Below are 17,802 nucleotides of genomic sequence, written 5' to 3' on the forward strand. Positions count from 1 at the left end.
TATCTGTTGGGTACACAGTAGAGTATCTAGCAAATAGTATATAACTTATCCATTATATTTCCTTCATTCCACATAACATATTATGTATTATGTATTATCATTTCCATTTTACAATGAGAAAACTGAGGCTGGAAAAGCTGAGCAACTTGCTTACTGTCCAAGAGTTCACAGGTGGCAGAGCTGGATTTGAACCTAAGTCCATGACTCTAAAACCCCAGCTCTAAACCACAAGGTCCCACTGCCCCTTAAAGCAAATGGCTTCTCCTCCTCTCCCATTTAACAGATGCTACTGCTTGACTTAATGAAAATCTAACCTCATATAGGCCAGGCTGTAGTGCAGTTTTCTAATACAGTGGGGTGAAGTATCCAGAGAAAAAAGAAATTGATCTTGGGATGGGGTGAAGCACCTCTAAGCTGGGGGTATGTGACAAACAGGTTACTTTCACTCGTCTTTTGGTTCCCATTAGCCAGTGTCAGCCATCTGGTCCTTCCGAAAACATGTGTGGGTTCAGAACATAACAGACTAGAAGAATAGAGGAAAAATAAGATTATTCTGTGCACTCCCCATTCTGGAGGTCCCACATCAACCCCTGGCGTCTGTCTTTGGTTCTAAACTAGGCAAAAATTAAGATCAGCATAGAGGAGACGGAGTTGGACCTAGTGGTGGTAGATGTGAAAGCACATCAGCAATATAACGTACTTTAGGAAACATTTAGTTTTGCAAAGAATGATGACTAAGACCAAAATGGTTAAATATAAGCATGAATTGTGAGAGAAAAAATGGGCCAAAAGAATCAGAGAACACCAGAAGGTGTACAAATTTCCAATTAAGACGATAATAGATGATACACATCTAAGATCTGATTTAATTTTGATTATTTCCAAACTATTTCTTTTTTTGTGGTACTGGGGATTGAATCCAGAGCATTCAACCTCCAAGTTATACCCTCAGCCCAATTTTCTTATTTGGAAACAAGGTCTTGCTAAGTTGCCAAGGCTGGCCTGTGATCCTCCTGTCTCAGTCTTAAGTTTTGGGATTACAAGTGTGTGCCACCATGGCCCGGCTCCAAACTACTTTTTTCTTTTTTTTCAGTTCTGGGGATTTAACCTAAGGGCATTCTACCTCTGAACTACACCCCCAGACCTATTTTTTTATTCCTTATTTTGAAACGGTGTCACTTGCAAAGGGCCTCACTAAGTAGCTGAGGCTGTCTGCGAACCCATGCGATCCTCCTGTCTCAGCCTCCCAAGTACTGGGATTATAAGCATGTGCCACCATGTCTGGCCTTCCAAACTACTATTAATAACAATTACTACAGTCTGTTAGGTCTCTCTTTTGTTGGTGGTACTGGGAATGGAACCTAGAGGAATTCTACCTCCAAGCTACACCCTCAGTCCTATTTTATTCCTTTATTTTGAGACAGGGTCTCACTAAGTTGCAGAAGGCCTCACTAAATAGCCAAGGCTGGCCATGAACTACAATCTTCCTGTCTCAGCCTCCCAAGTACTGGGATTATGAGGATGTGCCAGGCTGAAAGACTCTTTTACTTTTGTGGTACTGAGAACTGAACCAAGGAGCCTCTATCACTAAGCCACATCTCTAGCTCCTCCCCTAATTCTTGTGGTACTAGGATTGAACCCAGGGGAATTTTACCTCTAAGCTACACCCCCAGATCAATTTTATTTTATTTATCTATTTTGGTGTTGAGGATTGAAACCAGGGGTGTTCTACCTCTGAGTATACTCGCAGCCCTATTTTATTTTTAATTTTGAAACAGGGACTTAAGTTGTTGAGGCTGTCCTTGAGCCTCTGATCCTCCTGTCTCAGCTCCAAGTATTGGGGATATACATGTGTGCCACCACCCTTGGCTTTTTACTTTGAAATAGGGCTTTGCTAAATTACTGTGCTGATTTCAAGTCTGTGATCCTTCTGTCTCAGCCTCCCAAGTACTGAGATTATAGGCATGTACCACTGTACCTGGCTCCCCGACCCTTTCTCTTTCTCTCTCTCTTTTTTTTTTTTGGTGGTACTTGGGTTGGAACACAGAGGCTTTCTACTTCTGGGCTCTATTCCCAGACCTATTTTATACTTTAATTTGGAAACAAGGTCTCACTAAGTTGCTGAGAGCCTCACTAAGTAGCTGAGGCTGGCTTCGAACCTGTGGGATGCTGTCTCAGTTTACCAAGCGCTAGGATTACAAGCATGCACCACCATGCCTGGCTTTTTTTTTTTTTTTTTGCAGTACTGGGGATGGAATCTAGGGTCATTCTACCTCCAAGCTACAACCCCAGCCCTATTTTTTATTCTTTGTTTTGAAACAGGGTCTCATTGGGTTGCAAAGGGCCTCACTAAGTAGCTGACGCTGGTCACAAACTCGGATCCTCGTCTCAGCCTCCCAAATGCTGGGATTACAATCATGTACCACCACAACTGGCTTCAAGATGTGGTTTATAAAACCCAGAGTTTGCCGGGCGTGGTGGCGCATGCTTGTAATCCCCGCGCTTGGGAGGCAGAGACAGGAGGATTGCGCAGGTTCGAAGCCAGCCGCGCATGCTGGCTTAGGAGACTGTTTCCAAATAAAAATAGGTCTGGGAGTGTAGCCCGGAGGTAGAAGGGCTTCCAGGAACCCCAGTACCACAAAAAACAAAATACAAAAAACCCAGAGTTTGAGAAACAGGAGCTCTTGGAGTACAGAAAATCAATGTCATCAAGTTATGTGCTATAGTATGGAAGAAAAATACCTAAGTGCTTAACCAAAGCTTATGAGAAATACTGAATAGCAAGGAAATACCATTTCTATATCTGATGTATGTGAATGCTAAAAAGTTGGGAACATTAATTCTTTACTAAGCTACTAGTGGAATCAAACCTTTATCTATTAAAAATTTAACACCAATCCAGGGAAATAGAGAAAGGTAGTATCATTTAAGAAGCCTGTACCCTAGCATAAATAATAAATAATAAATATAAAATATACAAAATATAAAATAATAAATAAAATATAAATAATAAATTAATTTTAATTTATTTTGTGGTACTGGGGATGGAACCCAGAGGTATTCTACCTCTGAGTTATACCTCCAGCCCTATTTTAGTCTTTTATTTTGAAACAGAGTCTCACTATATTGCAGAGGGCCTCACTAAGTAGCTGAGGCTGGCTGCAAACCTGTGATCCTTCTGTCTCAGCCTCCCAAGTACTGGGATTACAAGAGGGCCACCATGCCCGGCTGAAAACATAAATATATTACCCAGAGAATTAAACTCACTATCTTTCCTCATTAAGTAAGCTACCTATTGAAAAAAAATGATGAAAAAATAATCAAACTTTAGCCCGCATTGTTGAGTACACATTATAGCTATCAGCCCATTTTTAAAGGAATTCTCGCACTTTGGGGTAAGAAAAACAGAAACAATCTATATCCAAATTTCCCCAGAATAAGTGTATAGAGGGTAATCTATTCAAATAAAATTTGAATTTATTATTACTTTGTAGTTGTTCTAAGAGCCTATTTGCCAGCTTGTTTAACCCTAGAAAACAAACTAAGGGAAAGGGGTATGGCTCTGTAGGAACGCACTTGCCTAGTAGTCTAAGGACCCTGGATTCCATTGCCATTAACACACACACCCACACCCATACCCACTGTAAAAACAAAGTTCCCTAAGCTACTTCACTTTCACTAAGCTATCACTTTTAGTACTTAACTCTTTTTTGTGTGTGTTTTTTCAGTACTGGGAGAACCCAGGGGCATTCTACCTCTGAGCTACACCCCCAGCCCTAATTTTTATTCTTTATTTTGAAACAGGGTCTCACTGAGTTGCAAAGGGCCTCACTAAGTAGTAGCTGAGGCTGTCTGCGAACCACCATCCTCCTTCCTGTCTCAGCCTCCCAAATGCTGGGATTACAAGCATGTGCCACCATGCCTGGCTTAGCTTTTTTTTTTTTTTTTTTTTTTGTGGTACTGGGGTTCCTGCCAGCACTTCTACCTCCGGGCTACACTCCCAGACCTATTTTTACATTTTTATTTGGCAGGGTCTCCAAAGCCAGCACGTGCGGCTGGCTTCGAACCTGCGCAATCCTCCTGTCTCTGCCTCCCAAGCGCGGGGATTACAAGTGTGCGCCACCATGCCCGGCTAGCACTTATTCTTAATATACAATATTTTTATCCTATAAACTAGGACTACCCAGAAAGTAATATATTTACAAATAGTTTGTGGACAAAACTATTCTAACCATAAGCTCCTTGTCAAAAGTGAATATATACATATGTCGTAAGTACATATATATATACACACACACCTTTTCTTTTTTGGTACTGGGGATTGAACCCAGGGGTATTCTACCTTTGAGCCACACCCCCAACCCTATTTTTATTTTGAAACAGGGTCTCATTAAGCAGCTGAGGCTGGCCTCAAACCTATGATTCGCCTGTTTCAATCTCTCAAATACTGGTACTGTAGGTGCGCGCTACCATGCCCGGCTATAAGTGAATGTGTTATTATTCAATTCAATTCATTTATCCATTTATTTATGGCACTGGGGATTGAACCCAGGGGAACTTATCACTGAACTACCCAGGTCTTTTTATTTTTATTTATTTTTGGTGGTATTGGGAATGGAACCCGGGGACTTTCTACCCTCTGGGATATACTCCCAGACCTATTTTTATATTTTATTAGAAACAGGGCCTAAGTAGCTGAGGCTGGCTTTGAACCTGCGCAATCCTCCTGTCTCAGCCTCCTAAACTCTGGGATTACAAGCGTGTGCCACTACACTTGGCTCCAGCTCTTTTCATTTTAAGACAGGGCCTTGCTAATTGCTCAGTCTGGGCTTAACTCTTTGTTATCCTCCTGCTTGAGCCTCCCAAGTACTGTAATTATAGGTGTGTTCCCTGGGTATATTTTGATATTTTTAATGTTAACATAGCTGACTTCCTTAACAATCATGCCTGTGTCCACTTCAATTTTCTGACACTTACCAGCATGAAGGATTAATGATAATTCTGATACTATACTAAAATTTATAAAGACTCAAACTCAACTACAAATTAAAAACAAGTTTAAAAAACTGGGTGTGGTGGTACATGCTTGTAATCTCAGCATTTGGGAGGCTGAGACAGGAGGGTTGAGGTTCGCAGACAGCCTCAACTACTTAGTGAGGCCCTTGGCAACTCAGTGAGACCCTGTTACAAAATAAAGAATAAAAAAAAAAAAAAAAAAAACCCAAAAAAAAAACAGGGCTTGGGGTGGGTATAATTCAGAGGTAGAACACTCCTGGGTTCTATTCCCAGTATCACAAACAAACAACAACAAAACAAAAATAAAGCTTAAAGAATTCAAGAAATGAAAGTTGTATTACTAACTCTTGGGACATAAAGTACAATCACCATATCTGTTACTCCTACTTACTGAAATAAAGGATTACACACAGAGCACACAACACTACCCGATTTTACACCAAAGCCACTTTGTACTTACCTCTAAAACAAGGAACAGGTTGCCTGGTATTAAAGCCTCATAAAGGTTATGGCTCTGAACCAGTGGAGCTGTTCATGTTTCTCTTAACTGCCCCTGGCTGCAGTCTGTTTCTTCTTTCTCATTTTTAATTCTGGCTAAGATGCCACTTCCCATGCTATTTAATGGGGATGTCTTTTCCTTAAAATTATCCATTTCATTATTATTATTTTTTTGGTGGTATTGGGGGTGGAACCCAGGGACTGTTCTACCTCCGGGCTATACTCCCAGACCTATTTTATATTTTATTTGGAAACAGGGTCTTATTAAGTTGCTGAGAGCCTCACTAAGTAGCTGAGGCTGTCCGCAAACCGCGATCCTCCTGTCTCAGCCTCCCAAATGCTGGGATTACAAGCATGCGCCATCACACCCGGCTTGCTCTCAATTTCTGATGCCCTGCCTTTGGGCCTCCCTGCTGCCCGTCATTCCCAAGGTTGTCTTCAAAGCTTCTTCCTTCAGTTTTCTTCTTCTTTCGAGGGTTCTGTTCATAAAGGCCTCCTTCTTGGCATATAAGTCTAAAGACATGGTTGGGGGCTGGTGGAGGGATAACAAGTTTTTTTTGTTTTTTTTTGGTGGTACTGGGGTTTCTGGAAACCCTTCAACTTCCGAGCTATACTCCCAGACCTATTTTATACTTTTTTATTTGGAAACAGTGTCTCTTAAACCATTGCAGCTGGCTTTGAACCTATGCTATCCTCCTGTCTCCACCTCCCAAAGGCGGAGATTGCAAGTGTGCGCCACCATGCCCAGCGATAGCAAGTATTTTAAGTGCTTCCTCAGTTCACTTGCAGTTCAGAGACCTCTGGCCTGGGAGACTTTTCATCTCAGCACTCAAGGATGTCATTGAGGGCATTTCCTCAAAATATGCGCATATAATAAATTCAGAGCACAGTCTGCCCCTCATCTTCAGGCTACTCTAAGATCAGAGGCCCTAGTAATCACAGCAATACAGATCACATCTGCTGATACATATCTTACCAAGCTCAGCCATAACAAAGCGTATACCATCTTACAGCTCTTCAGAGAAGCCCGCGGCTGGGTGTAGTGGTGCATGTTTGTAATCCTAGTATTTGGGAGGCTCAGACAGGAGAACCAAAGGTTCAAGGACAACCTCAGCTAGTGAGACTCTCTTCAACCTAGAGAGACCCTGTTTAAAAATAAAAATAAAATAGGGCTGGGTATAGCTCAGAGGTAGAATGCCCCTGGGTTCTACCCCCAATACCACAAAAATAAGTTAAAAATGATTTGACCAAATAACTGCAAATCTTTACTTACACCATGAACTAATGAGGTTTCCAGGACCAAAGAACAAGAGTCTTCTTGAGCCTGGGCAATTTAATTTCAATATGACCTTGTCTCTTGGTAGTGATTTTTCAAAATGACAGAAAACTTTGAGATTACTCTTGTTTCAGGGAAAAAAGTAACATAACTAATAAACTTGTTTATTAACTTCATATTTTTGCTATTAAATCCAAGGTCCTATTTCTCATTATTTATTATTTAAGGAAAAGTTCCCGATAGAAACATGAGACCATTTTCACTTGTTAAAGTGGCAAAGAACTTTTCTTATTTTTTTTTTTTGAGAAAGAGCCTCTACATGTTGCTCAGGATGGCCTCCAACTCCTGGGCTCCAGCAATTCTCCTGAGTAGCTGGGACTACAGGTGTGTAACACCACACCCAGCTGAAAGTAGCAAAGATGTTATACAACACTGATGCTCAAAGCTAGTGATCCTGCTATGGTGAGGTGCATGCTGAGACACGGCTGATACACAAGTGTAACTGGCAGTCATTCTGTAAAGCTATTTGGTTATATGCATTAAGAGCCATGAATCTGTTCATTTCTCCTGTGACACAAAGTTTTATTTCATGGAATGTGTCCTAAAAATGCAAATGAAGTTTTATGCATGTGTTATCTATCAGAGGATTTTTTTTTGGTGGTACTGGGGGTTCCTGGAAATCCTTCTACCTCTGGGCTACACTCCCAGACACCCATTTTTTATATTTTTATTTGGAAACAGGGTCTCTTAAGCCAGTGTGGCTGGCTTTGAACCTGTGCGATCCTCCTGTCTCTGCCTCTCAAGTGCGGGGATTACAAGCGTGCGCCACCACACCCGGCTCTATCAGAGGGTTTTTTATAATAAAAAATTAAGAGACAACCTAGGAGGAATTATGATTCAGCCATACAATGAATTTAGGTAGCTAACAAGGAAGATTTTAGTGTAATAGAAAAAAATACATGAGATAAATTAAGTAGAAAGTGGTACATTAGCCAATTGTTGTGGCCCATATCTGTAATCCTAGTACTTGGGAGGCTGAGACAGGAAGACTGCAGGTCAAGGACAACCTCAGCAAGTAGTAAGACTCTTTTCAATTTACCAAGACCCTGTTTCAAAATAAAAATAAAATAAGGCTGGGGGTATATCTCAGAGACAGAATCCCCCTGGCTTACATCTCCAGCACCACAACAAACAAATAAAAGCGAGGCATTAAGTTGCACCTAAGATGTCAGGTGTGGTGGTGCATGCCTGTAATTCCAATACTTGTGAGGCTGAGAGGTTCTAGGAGGATTGCAGGTTCGAGGACCGCCTCAGCAAACTGTAGCAAGGCTCTCAGCAACTGAGCCAGACAAAACAAAACAAAATACTGGGGGGTGGCTCTGAGGTAGAATGTCCCTGGGTTCAATTTCCAGTATAAAAACAAAACAAAAAAATAAACTGGACTTTACTTGAAAGGATCCTTAATACCTGTTTTCTACTTCATGCTTTTCACACTGTCTAAATTATTTACAATAAAACTATATTCTCTACTCACTCAAAGCGTTAGCTGGGTGTGGTGGTGCATGCTTGTAATCCCAACATTTGGGAGGATGAGCAGGAGGATAGTGGTTCAAGGACAGCATCAGCTACTTAGGCCCTTTGTAACTCAGTGAGACCCTGTTTAAGAAAAAAACAAAGCAAAACAACAACAACAACAAAAAACAGGGCTGGGGGTGTAGCTCAGAGGAAAAATGCCCCTGGGTTCCATCCCAGGTACCTCAAAACAACAACAACAATAACAACAACAACAACAACAACGATAAAACAAAAATCCAAAAAGTTATTTTAAGAAAAGTCATTACTCATGTGCAGTAGAGCATGCCTGTAATCCCAATACTTGGGAAACTGAGACAGGAAGATAGGTTTAAGGCCAGCCCCAGCAACTTAGACTCTATTTCAAAATAAAAGCAAAAAGGGCTGTGAGTGTAGCTCAGAGGTAGAATGCTGCTGGATTCAATTCCCAGAACCTTCCTGCCCTGAAAAAAAAGTTTAAAAAAAAATATCTGTTATGCTTGTTAGGCTACATTAATGAGTCTTAAAGGCTGGAAGAAGGCTTTCTAATATAACTTTAAATATTTTAATTAAAAAAACCACACCATTTAAAATTATAGTGAAAGGTAGTTGAGAATTCAGAAAAACAGAGTTCTTAAACATTGCAAGTGAAAATACATACTTTTTGTACAGGGGGGTACTGAAAACCAGCGGCCAGCAAAATACATAAAGACATGTACATGCTCTGACCCCAAAAGTCTACTTTCAGGAAGATATTGTAAAGTAGTAATAAAAAATGTGTATAGAGGCTTACATAAAGGATATATTAGTCACTGGTATTATGTATGCATACAATAGCAAAACCCCAAAGATAATCTAAATGTCTTCCAACATGGTTTTAATTATACACACTAAATAGCTCTTATATGTGGGAATTCTACATAGTAATTAAGAAGGAGTTATTGAGCTGGGCATGATGGTGCATGCCGGTAATGCCAGTACTTGGGAGCTGAGACAGGAAGAGAGCAGATTTGAGAATAGCCTCAGCAAGTAGTGAGACCCATCAACCTAGCGACACCCAGTTTCCTAATAAGAAATAGAATTGTGCCGGGCTGTGGTGTAGCTCAAAGTTAGAATCCCTCTGGGTTCAATCCCAGTAAAACCACCACCACCACCCCCCACACACACAAACACACATGTGCCTCGGCATGGTGGCAGATATTTGTAATCCCAGTACTTGGGAGGCTGAGACAAGAGTATTGCAATAAGTTAGGGAGAAACTGCTTCAAAATAAAAACAAAAAAGGGTAAAAGGGTTGGGGGATGTAGCTTGGAGGCAGAATGCTCCTAACCTTAGCTTAGGGTCAATCCCTAAAAAAAAAAAAAAAAACAAAACAGCAGCTTGTTGGGGCTGAGGCTGTGGCTTAGTTGCACAGCATAAATTATGCCAAGCATAAAGGTCCTGTGTTCAATTCCTAGCACCTCAAAAAAGAAAAAAGGCTGCTAGGGAATATTGACAAACAAAACAGATTAGGTAGAAACCAGCAGGTCACAAAATAATGCATAGCACGACCTCAATTTTGTTAAAAAAGTATATATATATTTTTGCGGTACTGGGGATGGAACCCAGGGGCATTCTACTCTGAGCTACACCTCCAGCCCTATTTTTTTTTTTTTAATTTGGAAACAGGGCCTCACTTATTTGCAAAGGGCTTCATTAAGTAGTAGCTGAGGCTGTCCACGAACTGAGATCCTCTTGTCTCAGCCTCCCAAATGTTGGGATTACAAGTGTGCGCCACCATGTCCAGCCAAAGAAAAGGTAAATTTTTATATTGAGAAAAATTTGTGCTGTGTTGAATGTTAAAATACAGTTAAGGGCTGAGCGTGGTGGCACATGCTTGTAATCCTAGCATTTGGGAGGCTGAGACAAGAGGATCTCAGTTCGTGGACAGCCTCAGCTACTACTTAATGAAGCCCTTTGCAAATAAGTGAGGCCCTGTTTCCAATAAAAAATAGGGCTGGGGGTGTAGCTCGAAGGTAGAAGGCCCCTGGGGTTCCATCCCCAGTAACGTAAAAACAAAACAAAAAACAAGTTAAGGGGTGTTTAATTTTAACTTTGTATAAACAGAGTTGTTCAAACAATTCTTTAAACAAACCATGCTTAAATCTTTCTAGATATTCATAAAATGCAAAACCAAATGCTTTACTTTTCTCATCAGACTTAAAATGTTTGGTATGTGCTGATTTAAACAGGACATTATTTCTGAGGCTGGCAGAATGACCTAGGAACAAAGAGGTGGTGGGCTCCCTAAAGGGTCAGTGTTTACTTTGCACGATTATTGTATAAGATGATAAAGCATTTACCTGTCACTTGGTGACAGTTCAAATAACCAGAAACTCAATAACCTAGAACATTAAACTAATATACTTCCTTTCCTCCCTCTTTAAAGGGTAAGAATAAGCTTGTGTCAAAGGTCCAGTCAAGAGAAAATCCCCACGTAGGTTCTGGGGCTGACAGAGATTACTTTTGGCAAATAAGGCCTAACAGCACTGGACAGGGATCAGGGACACAAGGGACACAGGAAACAATGACCTGACTCACTGCAAAAATGAAGGTGCATTCTACTTGAAGGAATTTTAAACAAAGGGAAAACAATTTCCTGGGAATACTTAGATATCAATTAAACCGCCCAGAACATCAACTGAAAATTCTAGCTATTCATGACTGCGCTGTAATCAATTTTATTTCAAAATATGAAATTTGTACCTGAGTTTCCCTTGAGAGTTTTAATCCATTAACCAAGTAAAAAAAAGGAAAACCTCAACAATTTCGGGGTTTATTCTTCCAGCTAGTAGGCAGGTAAAATAATCTTAAAATGTAATAAGTAAGCCGGGCGTAGTGGTGCATGCTTGTAATCTCAGCATTTGGTAGGCTGAGACGGGAGAATCATGGTTCGCGGCTAGCCCCCCCGTAACTTAGTGAGACTGTTTCAAAAATAAAGAACAACAACAACAAAAAAAAAAAGGATAAGGGGTATAGTTTGGAGGTTGAATGCCGCTGGGTTCCACCCCTAGACCCGCAAAAAAAAAAAAAAAAAAAAAAAAAAAAAAGGGCAATAAGTTTTACTCATTAACTAAAATATGTAAAAATGAAGACATAAAAATCTATGCATGAAACCACAAAATTCTGTTGCAAAAGAAAAACTACTAGACTAAATAGCCTTTCAAATTTTACAAGAAAATAATTAAAAAAAAAAAAAAAGCAGCCGGGTGTGTTGGCGCACGCTTGTAATCCCCACGCAGGGGAGGCTGAGACTGGAGGATTGCACAGGTTTGAAACCAGCCTCAGCTACTTAGGCTCTCAGCAACTTAGGCCGTTTTCAAATAAAATATAAAAAATTGGTCTGGGAGTATAGCCCAGAGGTAGAAAGCCTCTGGGTTCTACCCCCAGTACTATCAAAAACAAACAAACAAACAAACAAACAAACACCCCCAGCAGGCATAGTTGTGCATGCTGGTAATCCTAGTACTTGGGTGGCTGAGACAGAAGGATCACAGGTTCAAGGCTAGCCTTAGCTACTTAGTGAGACCCTCCACAACTTAGTGAGACCTATTTTAAAATAAAGAATAAAAATTGGGTCAGGTGTGTAGCAAGAAAGAAAGAAAGAAAGAAAGAAAGAAAGAAAACCATAGAATCCTACATATAGAATCAAAGCTGGTACAAGTTACCATAAAGCTGAAAAGCTATAAGCAAGGCTGAAACTCTTGCTTCCTTGACACTTGTAGGATTCTCTCTAGTTTCTGCCTTTCCCTGACCCTCCCCACAGTGGCTATTGATGGAAAATATAGCAGATAAGAATGTAGGAGACCCTAGTGTGATCTGGAATGGTGTATACAGCCCAGGGAGATCTACATTATGTTTTTGGTCCCAAGTGAACCTCTATCTAGTTCTCTAAAACACAGGTGAATTAGATTAGGGGTGTCTGGTACAATACAATGGTAGACAACAAACGACTATATGTATATCTCTTCTCCAAATCCCAAGAAGGGCCACAGGATATTTCTCTTTTATTTTGGTGGTACTGGAGATGGAACCCAGGGGCATTCTACTTCCAAGCTTTACCCCCAGCCCTATTTTTTATTCTTAATTTTTGAAACAGGGTCATACTGAGTTGCAAAGGACCTCTCTAAGTAGCTGAGACTGTCCATGAATTGTGATCCTCCTGTCTTAGCCTCCCAAAGGCTGGGATTACAAGCATGAGCCCATGCTGGGCTTCCATAGGATATTTTTCTGAACACTAAGTCTCTTTTGGGGAGCTCATCTCCTTCCTCATTTGATCAGCTTTCTATTATACAAGTGTTTTATATAATATTTAGCTAATTCTAAACTTCACCCACAATCCTTCAGCCTAACTACTAAACTATACCTTGTTTTTAAAAATTTGGACTGTTCACCAATACTCCAAATCCCTATTTGCCCAAATTCTGCCTTTTTAATTTTTTTTAGTATTGGGAATTGAACCCAGAGGCATTCTACCTTTGAGCTACACTGAAACAGGGTCTCACAAAGTTGCTAAGGCTGGCCTGAGATCTTCCTGTTGCATCCTCCCAAGTACTACTACTAGGATTACAGGTATATGCTCCCAGATCCAGCTTCCAAGTTCTGCTTTTGAGCATCAATTATTAATAATTACAACCCAGATATGTTTAAAGATGCTTCTCTGTAGGGAGATCTACTATTCTTCTTAGGTTCAGGACCATAAGCTTACACACAGTTAATTTTCCTTTTGTACCCACTCCATCCTTTCAGACTTCTCTGTATTTTTGCCGTCTAGTTCAGGCAATTCTTATTTGAATTACATCTTTACCACTGGTCCTATTCTCTAAAGGCATTTTCCTCTGCAATTCCTGAATGGTGCTAGGTCATACTGAGTGCCGTTTGGTAATTGTCACACCTGTCTCTGAATCCCTGAAATGACTTCCCATTCCTCATTTCAACTTCAACTTACAATAATGGATTTTATGCATGTCATGTAAGAATGAATAGTTCCTAACAAAAGACTCAGGTAATTATGGCCCTGAAAGCATCTCTCCTGCTCTTACAGCACCATTTTCTGGGTTGTGCAATCCTTCCCTCTTTGAGTTCCTATCCAAGATTTTTAATTTTTAGTGTAAAGCTCAACAGTTATTTCAGGGTTAATGTTAAATTTCTAGATTCTTTGTGAGGCTCAATCCAAGGTAGATTATTTCTTAAAATTGCTCCTCATTGGACCACCTCCTCATTACCAATTACAACATATATACTTCCATACTTTTCTTCATTTCAAGCCCTAGTCAATCCATTTTAAACAAGTCTGTTCAAGCAAACCATTCCAAGTTTTACTTGTTTGGGTTTAAAGTGAGAGCAAGCATTTCTTAATTCAAAGTGCATAAGTCATAACACTTATTTACGCAAGAGCAGAACTGTCTCCTCCCTCAAATCACTCGGCACAGGAGTGGGTACCTTGTTGGTGGATTGGCAATACATTTGGTTAGTTAACTAGTTTCTCCACTAATATCATTTCCAGCTATTACCTTAGTCCTTAGAAAATGGAACTCAACAAATAAATATACTTTATGTTATCTAACACTAACAAGATGTCTCTTAATGATTATGGTCAAATCCCTTTCATTATAACTACCACTTACTGCTCTAGCCCAAATGCTTTATATCTCACCTTTTTCCATGGGAATGAGCAAACAGGTTCAAAGAAATTAAGTAACTTGTCCACAGATACATAGTTGGGGAGCTAGGATTTGACTCTGGCCTATCCTTCTTCAAAAACCAAGCTTCTTTCACAAAAGTTACTCTATTCACTTAGTTGGGCTCTTAAAACTGAAAGCTTTACCTCTGACACAGGATACTTATTACAGTAACAACCTTCCTCCCACTTTGTCTAGGATATTCCTTCAGAGCTAAAAGTTCTAATGTACAAAGTTAATAATTTTATAAAGTGAAATCAAGCATTCACAGCAAACACTGTATTGAAGCCATTGTTCTCAGCAAGGTGATTCTTCCTAACAATCATTTAGAAATGGCTTTTATAAACTTGGGACACTTTGAAAATATGTTAGCTACTACCTTTTCTCCCACATGCAACTTACAGTAACTTTTACTACTGCGGAGTGAAGTGTAGCCAAAGTAGTACCTGTTACATAGTAGTAGGTGTTTTTTTTTCCTAAAGCCAAGAGTTTCTTTAAAACCCAAGGCTTAGTGTCCTAAAACGTCCCCCCCTCCACGTCTTGAAATTTTCATATCCATACCTTCCAAGTCCTACCTAACATTTCCTCTCTCCCAGTTTGAATATTTTCTCCAGGCCCGACGACTGTTTTCCTTGACCCTTGTAGCCCCTTTGCTGACCCTGTTCTGCCAAGGCAGATTAGGAACATTAAGTGCAGACCATACTGGGCAGGCAGTAAGCTGGCAATTTCCAGATGTGTCTCCACTTACATTAGCTAGTTGATGCAGACATCAGCCAGGGTGGCCACTAGCCTCTAACAAATTCTACAACAGGGCAATTTTCTGGTAAGCTGGAGAACGGAAACCACAGCATGGAAACTCTGCACGGAGTCAAGATAACGAGTTAAGACTTTAATTTAGCCCCGCAGAGGGGACGGTCAGGGCTTCCAGCACCGCAAGACGATACTTTCGAAACTGTCACTAGATTACTCAAACTGGAGTCTCCCGCCCCTAAAAATGTGCGGCACATGGCAAACCTAAAAAGGGCCTCCCTCCAGAGCTCCGTCCCCGGGAAAGACGCGCCGTGACCGTCTGGTCCTTTAGGCTAGGGGGAGGTGACAAAGGGGCAGGAAACCTCACTTGTTTATTTCCAACAGCCTTCGGAGAGGAAGAGCCGCTCTCTACCCGGAGACGAACCAGCACCGCGGCCTGGGAAGGGAAACCCCAGCCCCACCGGGCTCGCGCGCCAGGTCCCTCTCGGGTCCGTCCGCCGCCGCCTACATCCCGCCACCACCCCGGCCCGCGCAGGCGCAGTGGGAGCGGGCCTACCCGCGCCCCCGAGGCGCCGCGACCGTGGCGGAGCCCGAGCAGGCCGGCGGCCGGCGGCCGTCTCCGGCCCCCGCGGCCTCCCCGCCACCGCCGGGCCCGGTCGCCCCCGGCCGGACCCTCTTCCGTCTTCCTCACCCGTTCTTCAGATCCACCTCCAGGATCTTCCCGTATCCCTTAAAGAAGCGCTCCACATCGCGCTCCCGGGCCTGGTAGCTCAGGCGGCCGATGTACACCCGCGGCATCCCGGCGGCGGCGGCAGGCCCCGGCCCCGGCCCCCTTAGGCGGCGGCCGGCGAAGCGAGAGCGCGGCGACGGCGGCAACGGGCGGGCGGGCGGGCGGCGGGACCGACGCAGCCGAACCCCGGCGACGTGCGCGGGCACGCAGCGCGAGAGCGCGCACCTCCGCCTCCCCCCGGGCGGAGGGTAACGGGAGGGAGCGCGCGTTCCGTTCCCGCCGGGCCAGGAGGGGCGGGGCCTGCCGGGGGCGCGCCGACGCGGGGCGGGGCCAGTTAATGGACGGCGACGCGTGCTCTCGCGAGATCTTCATAGCCTGCGGCCCCGCCCCGGAAGTTCCCGCCCCTCCCGCGAGCGAGCGCTCGGGCGCTTGCCCTTTGAACCGGGAGTGATTCCGACTTCGCGGGGACCCCGAATTAAACCTGGCTTCTAATTGTTCGTAGTCATGACCTTGGGCTTGTAACGCGCGGCGTCTCGGATCTTTTCTCTGTCAAAGGGGGATAGTACTTCCTATCTTTCAGTTGTCTTGAGAATAGGTACGTAAAACACTTCAACACTTCGTACTGTTCCGGCACATCTTAAGTGCTTAGTAAATGATACCATTATTATTATTTTAGCCCTCGGGACTGAACCCGGGGTGTTCTACTTCTGAGCTGCACTCCAGCCTTTTTTTTTTAAAATTTCGAAACAGGATTTCGTTGAGTTGCTCCGAGTCTCACTAAATTGGTGAGGCTGCCTTTGAACCTGTTATCCTCCTGTCTCAGCCTCCCCAGTCCTGGGATTACCACGCCCGGCTTCGATACCAATGTTATTTTAAAGCTATTTCTCTGCGGTGCTGGGGATTGAAGCCAGGGCTTGTCACACCCTAGGCAAGCACTCCACCACCCAGCCCCAGTACTGCGAAGAGGACACTTTGCTTAAATAGAAGTGGTGTTAGAGGTTAGTTAGACTAGATGCGACTCCGAGTAGATCACTTGACCAGTCTAATCTATTTTCTAACCTGTGAAATGAGAATTTTTAGGCATCTTAATGGAGTCCCAGGGTAACAAAATGAGGTAGTGGATGTGTCAGTGCTTAATCTGGAGCCCGGTAGGAGTCGATTTAGGTTCCCTTCTCACTCCATTTACTTAGAATCACGAAGGGGGTCTTGTTTTACTGCTTGTATTTATTTTTAAAATTACTTTCCGAAAGGATAACTCAAAATTCAAATGATGTACGATGAAGTTTTTCCTTTTCTGCCCAACAGCCGCTTAGTTTCCCTCCCCCGAGGCAGTTCCTTAAATGTCCTACAGGTTATTATTCATCCTTGTAAAACAAATAGTAGGGTAGTACAAATAGTGGGGGTGGAAATACTGTTCTTGGCTTAATATAATTTGAACATCACTCCAGAGGTACAAAAGGAGCTCCATCAGGACTATTTTTATGGCTCATTAAGTCTTAGACAGTAATTTAACCAGCGCTCTAGTGAAGGACGTTGAGATGAGTTCCAACCTGTTATCAGAAGTGCTACCAGAGTAATCCTGTATATTCATGCACATAGGGTCAATTCCTAGAAGTAGAAAAATATATATATATATATATATATATATATATATATATATATATATATATATATATATATGTATATATGTTTTTTGGTGGTACTGAGGTGGAACCCAGGGGCTTTCTACCTCCAGGCTATACTATCAGACCTATTTTATATTTTATTTGGAAACAGGGTCTCACTAGTTGCTGAGAGCCTCACTAAGTAGATGAGGCTGGCTTCGGACCTGTGCGATCCTCCTGTCTCAGCCTCTCAAGCGCAGAGATTACAAGGGTGCGCCACCGCGCCCGGCATGAAGTAGAAATATTTTAGTTAAAGATTTGGGGCATGTGTAATTTTGATACTGTACAATACTCCATTGAGTGCAAGTACCTTATTTTTAGTGGAGCGAGCCTCTCTTCCTGTTTTAATGTGTACGTACAGCTGGGCATAGTGCCACACACCTGTAATCCCAATACTTGGGAGACTGTGACAGGAAGATTGCAGGTTCATGGCAAGCTACTTAGTGAGGCCCTCCACAACTTAGTGGAGATCTGTTTCAAAATAATTAAAAAATAGGGCTGCGGATATAGCTCGGAGGTTGAATGCCCTGGGTTCCACCCCCAGACCCACACCCACACAAAATTTTTTTTTGGTACTGCTGGGGATGGAACCCAGGG

General features: G+C 42.4%; 1 protein-coding gene across 1 annotated transcript in view; it reads right to left on the reverse strand.

The window, feature by feature from the left end:
- SRSF4 (serine and arginine rich splicing factor 4) overlaps positions 1–15,609 on the reverse strand; it is a gene marked incomplete at both ends in the record, with an annotated part of 35,844 nt that extends 20,235 nt beyond the window's left edge. The window contains 1 exon segment of the mRNA XM_080692073.1: positions 15,503–15,609. Within this exon segment, the coding sequence (XP_080548199.1) occupies positions 15,503–15,609 (107 nt within the window).
- Positions 15,610–17,802: the final 2,193 nt, after the last annotated feature.

This window comes from Muscardinus avellanarius, assembly GCF_963383645.1.
Source record: "Muscardinus avellanarius genome assembly, chromosome: 3".
Lineage (NCBI taxonomy): Eukaryota > Metazoa > Chordata > Mammalia > Rodentia > Gliridae > Muscardinus > Muscardinus avellanarius.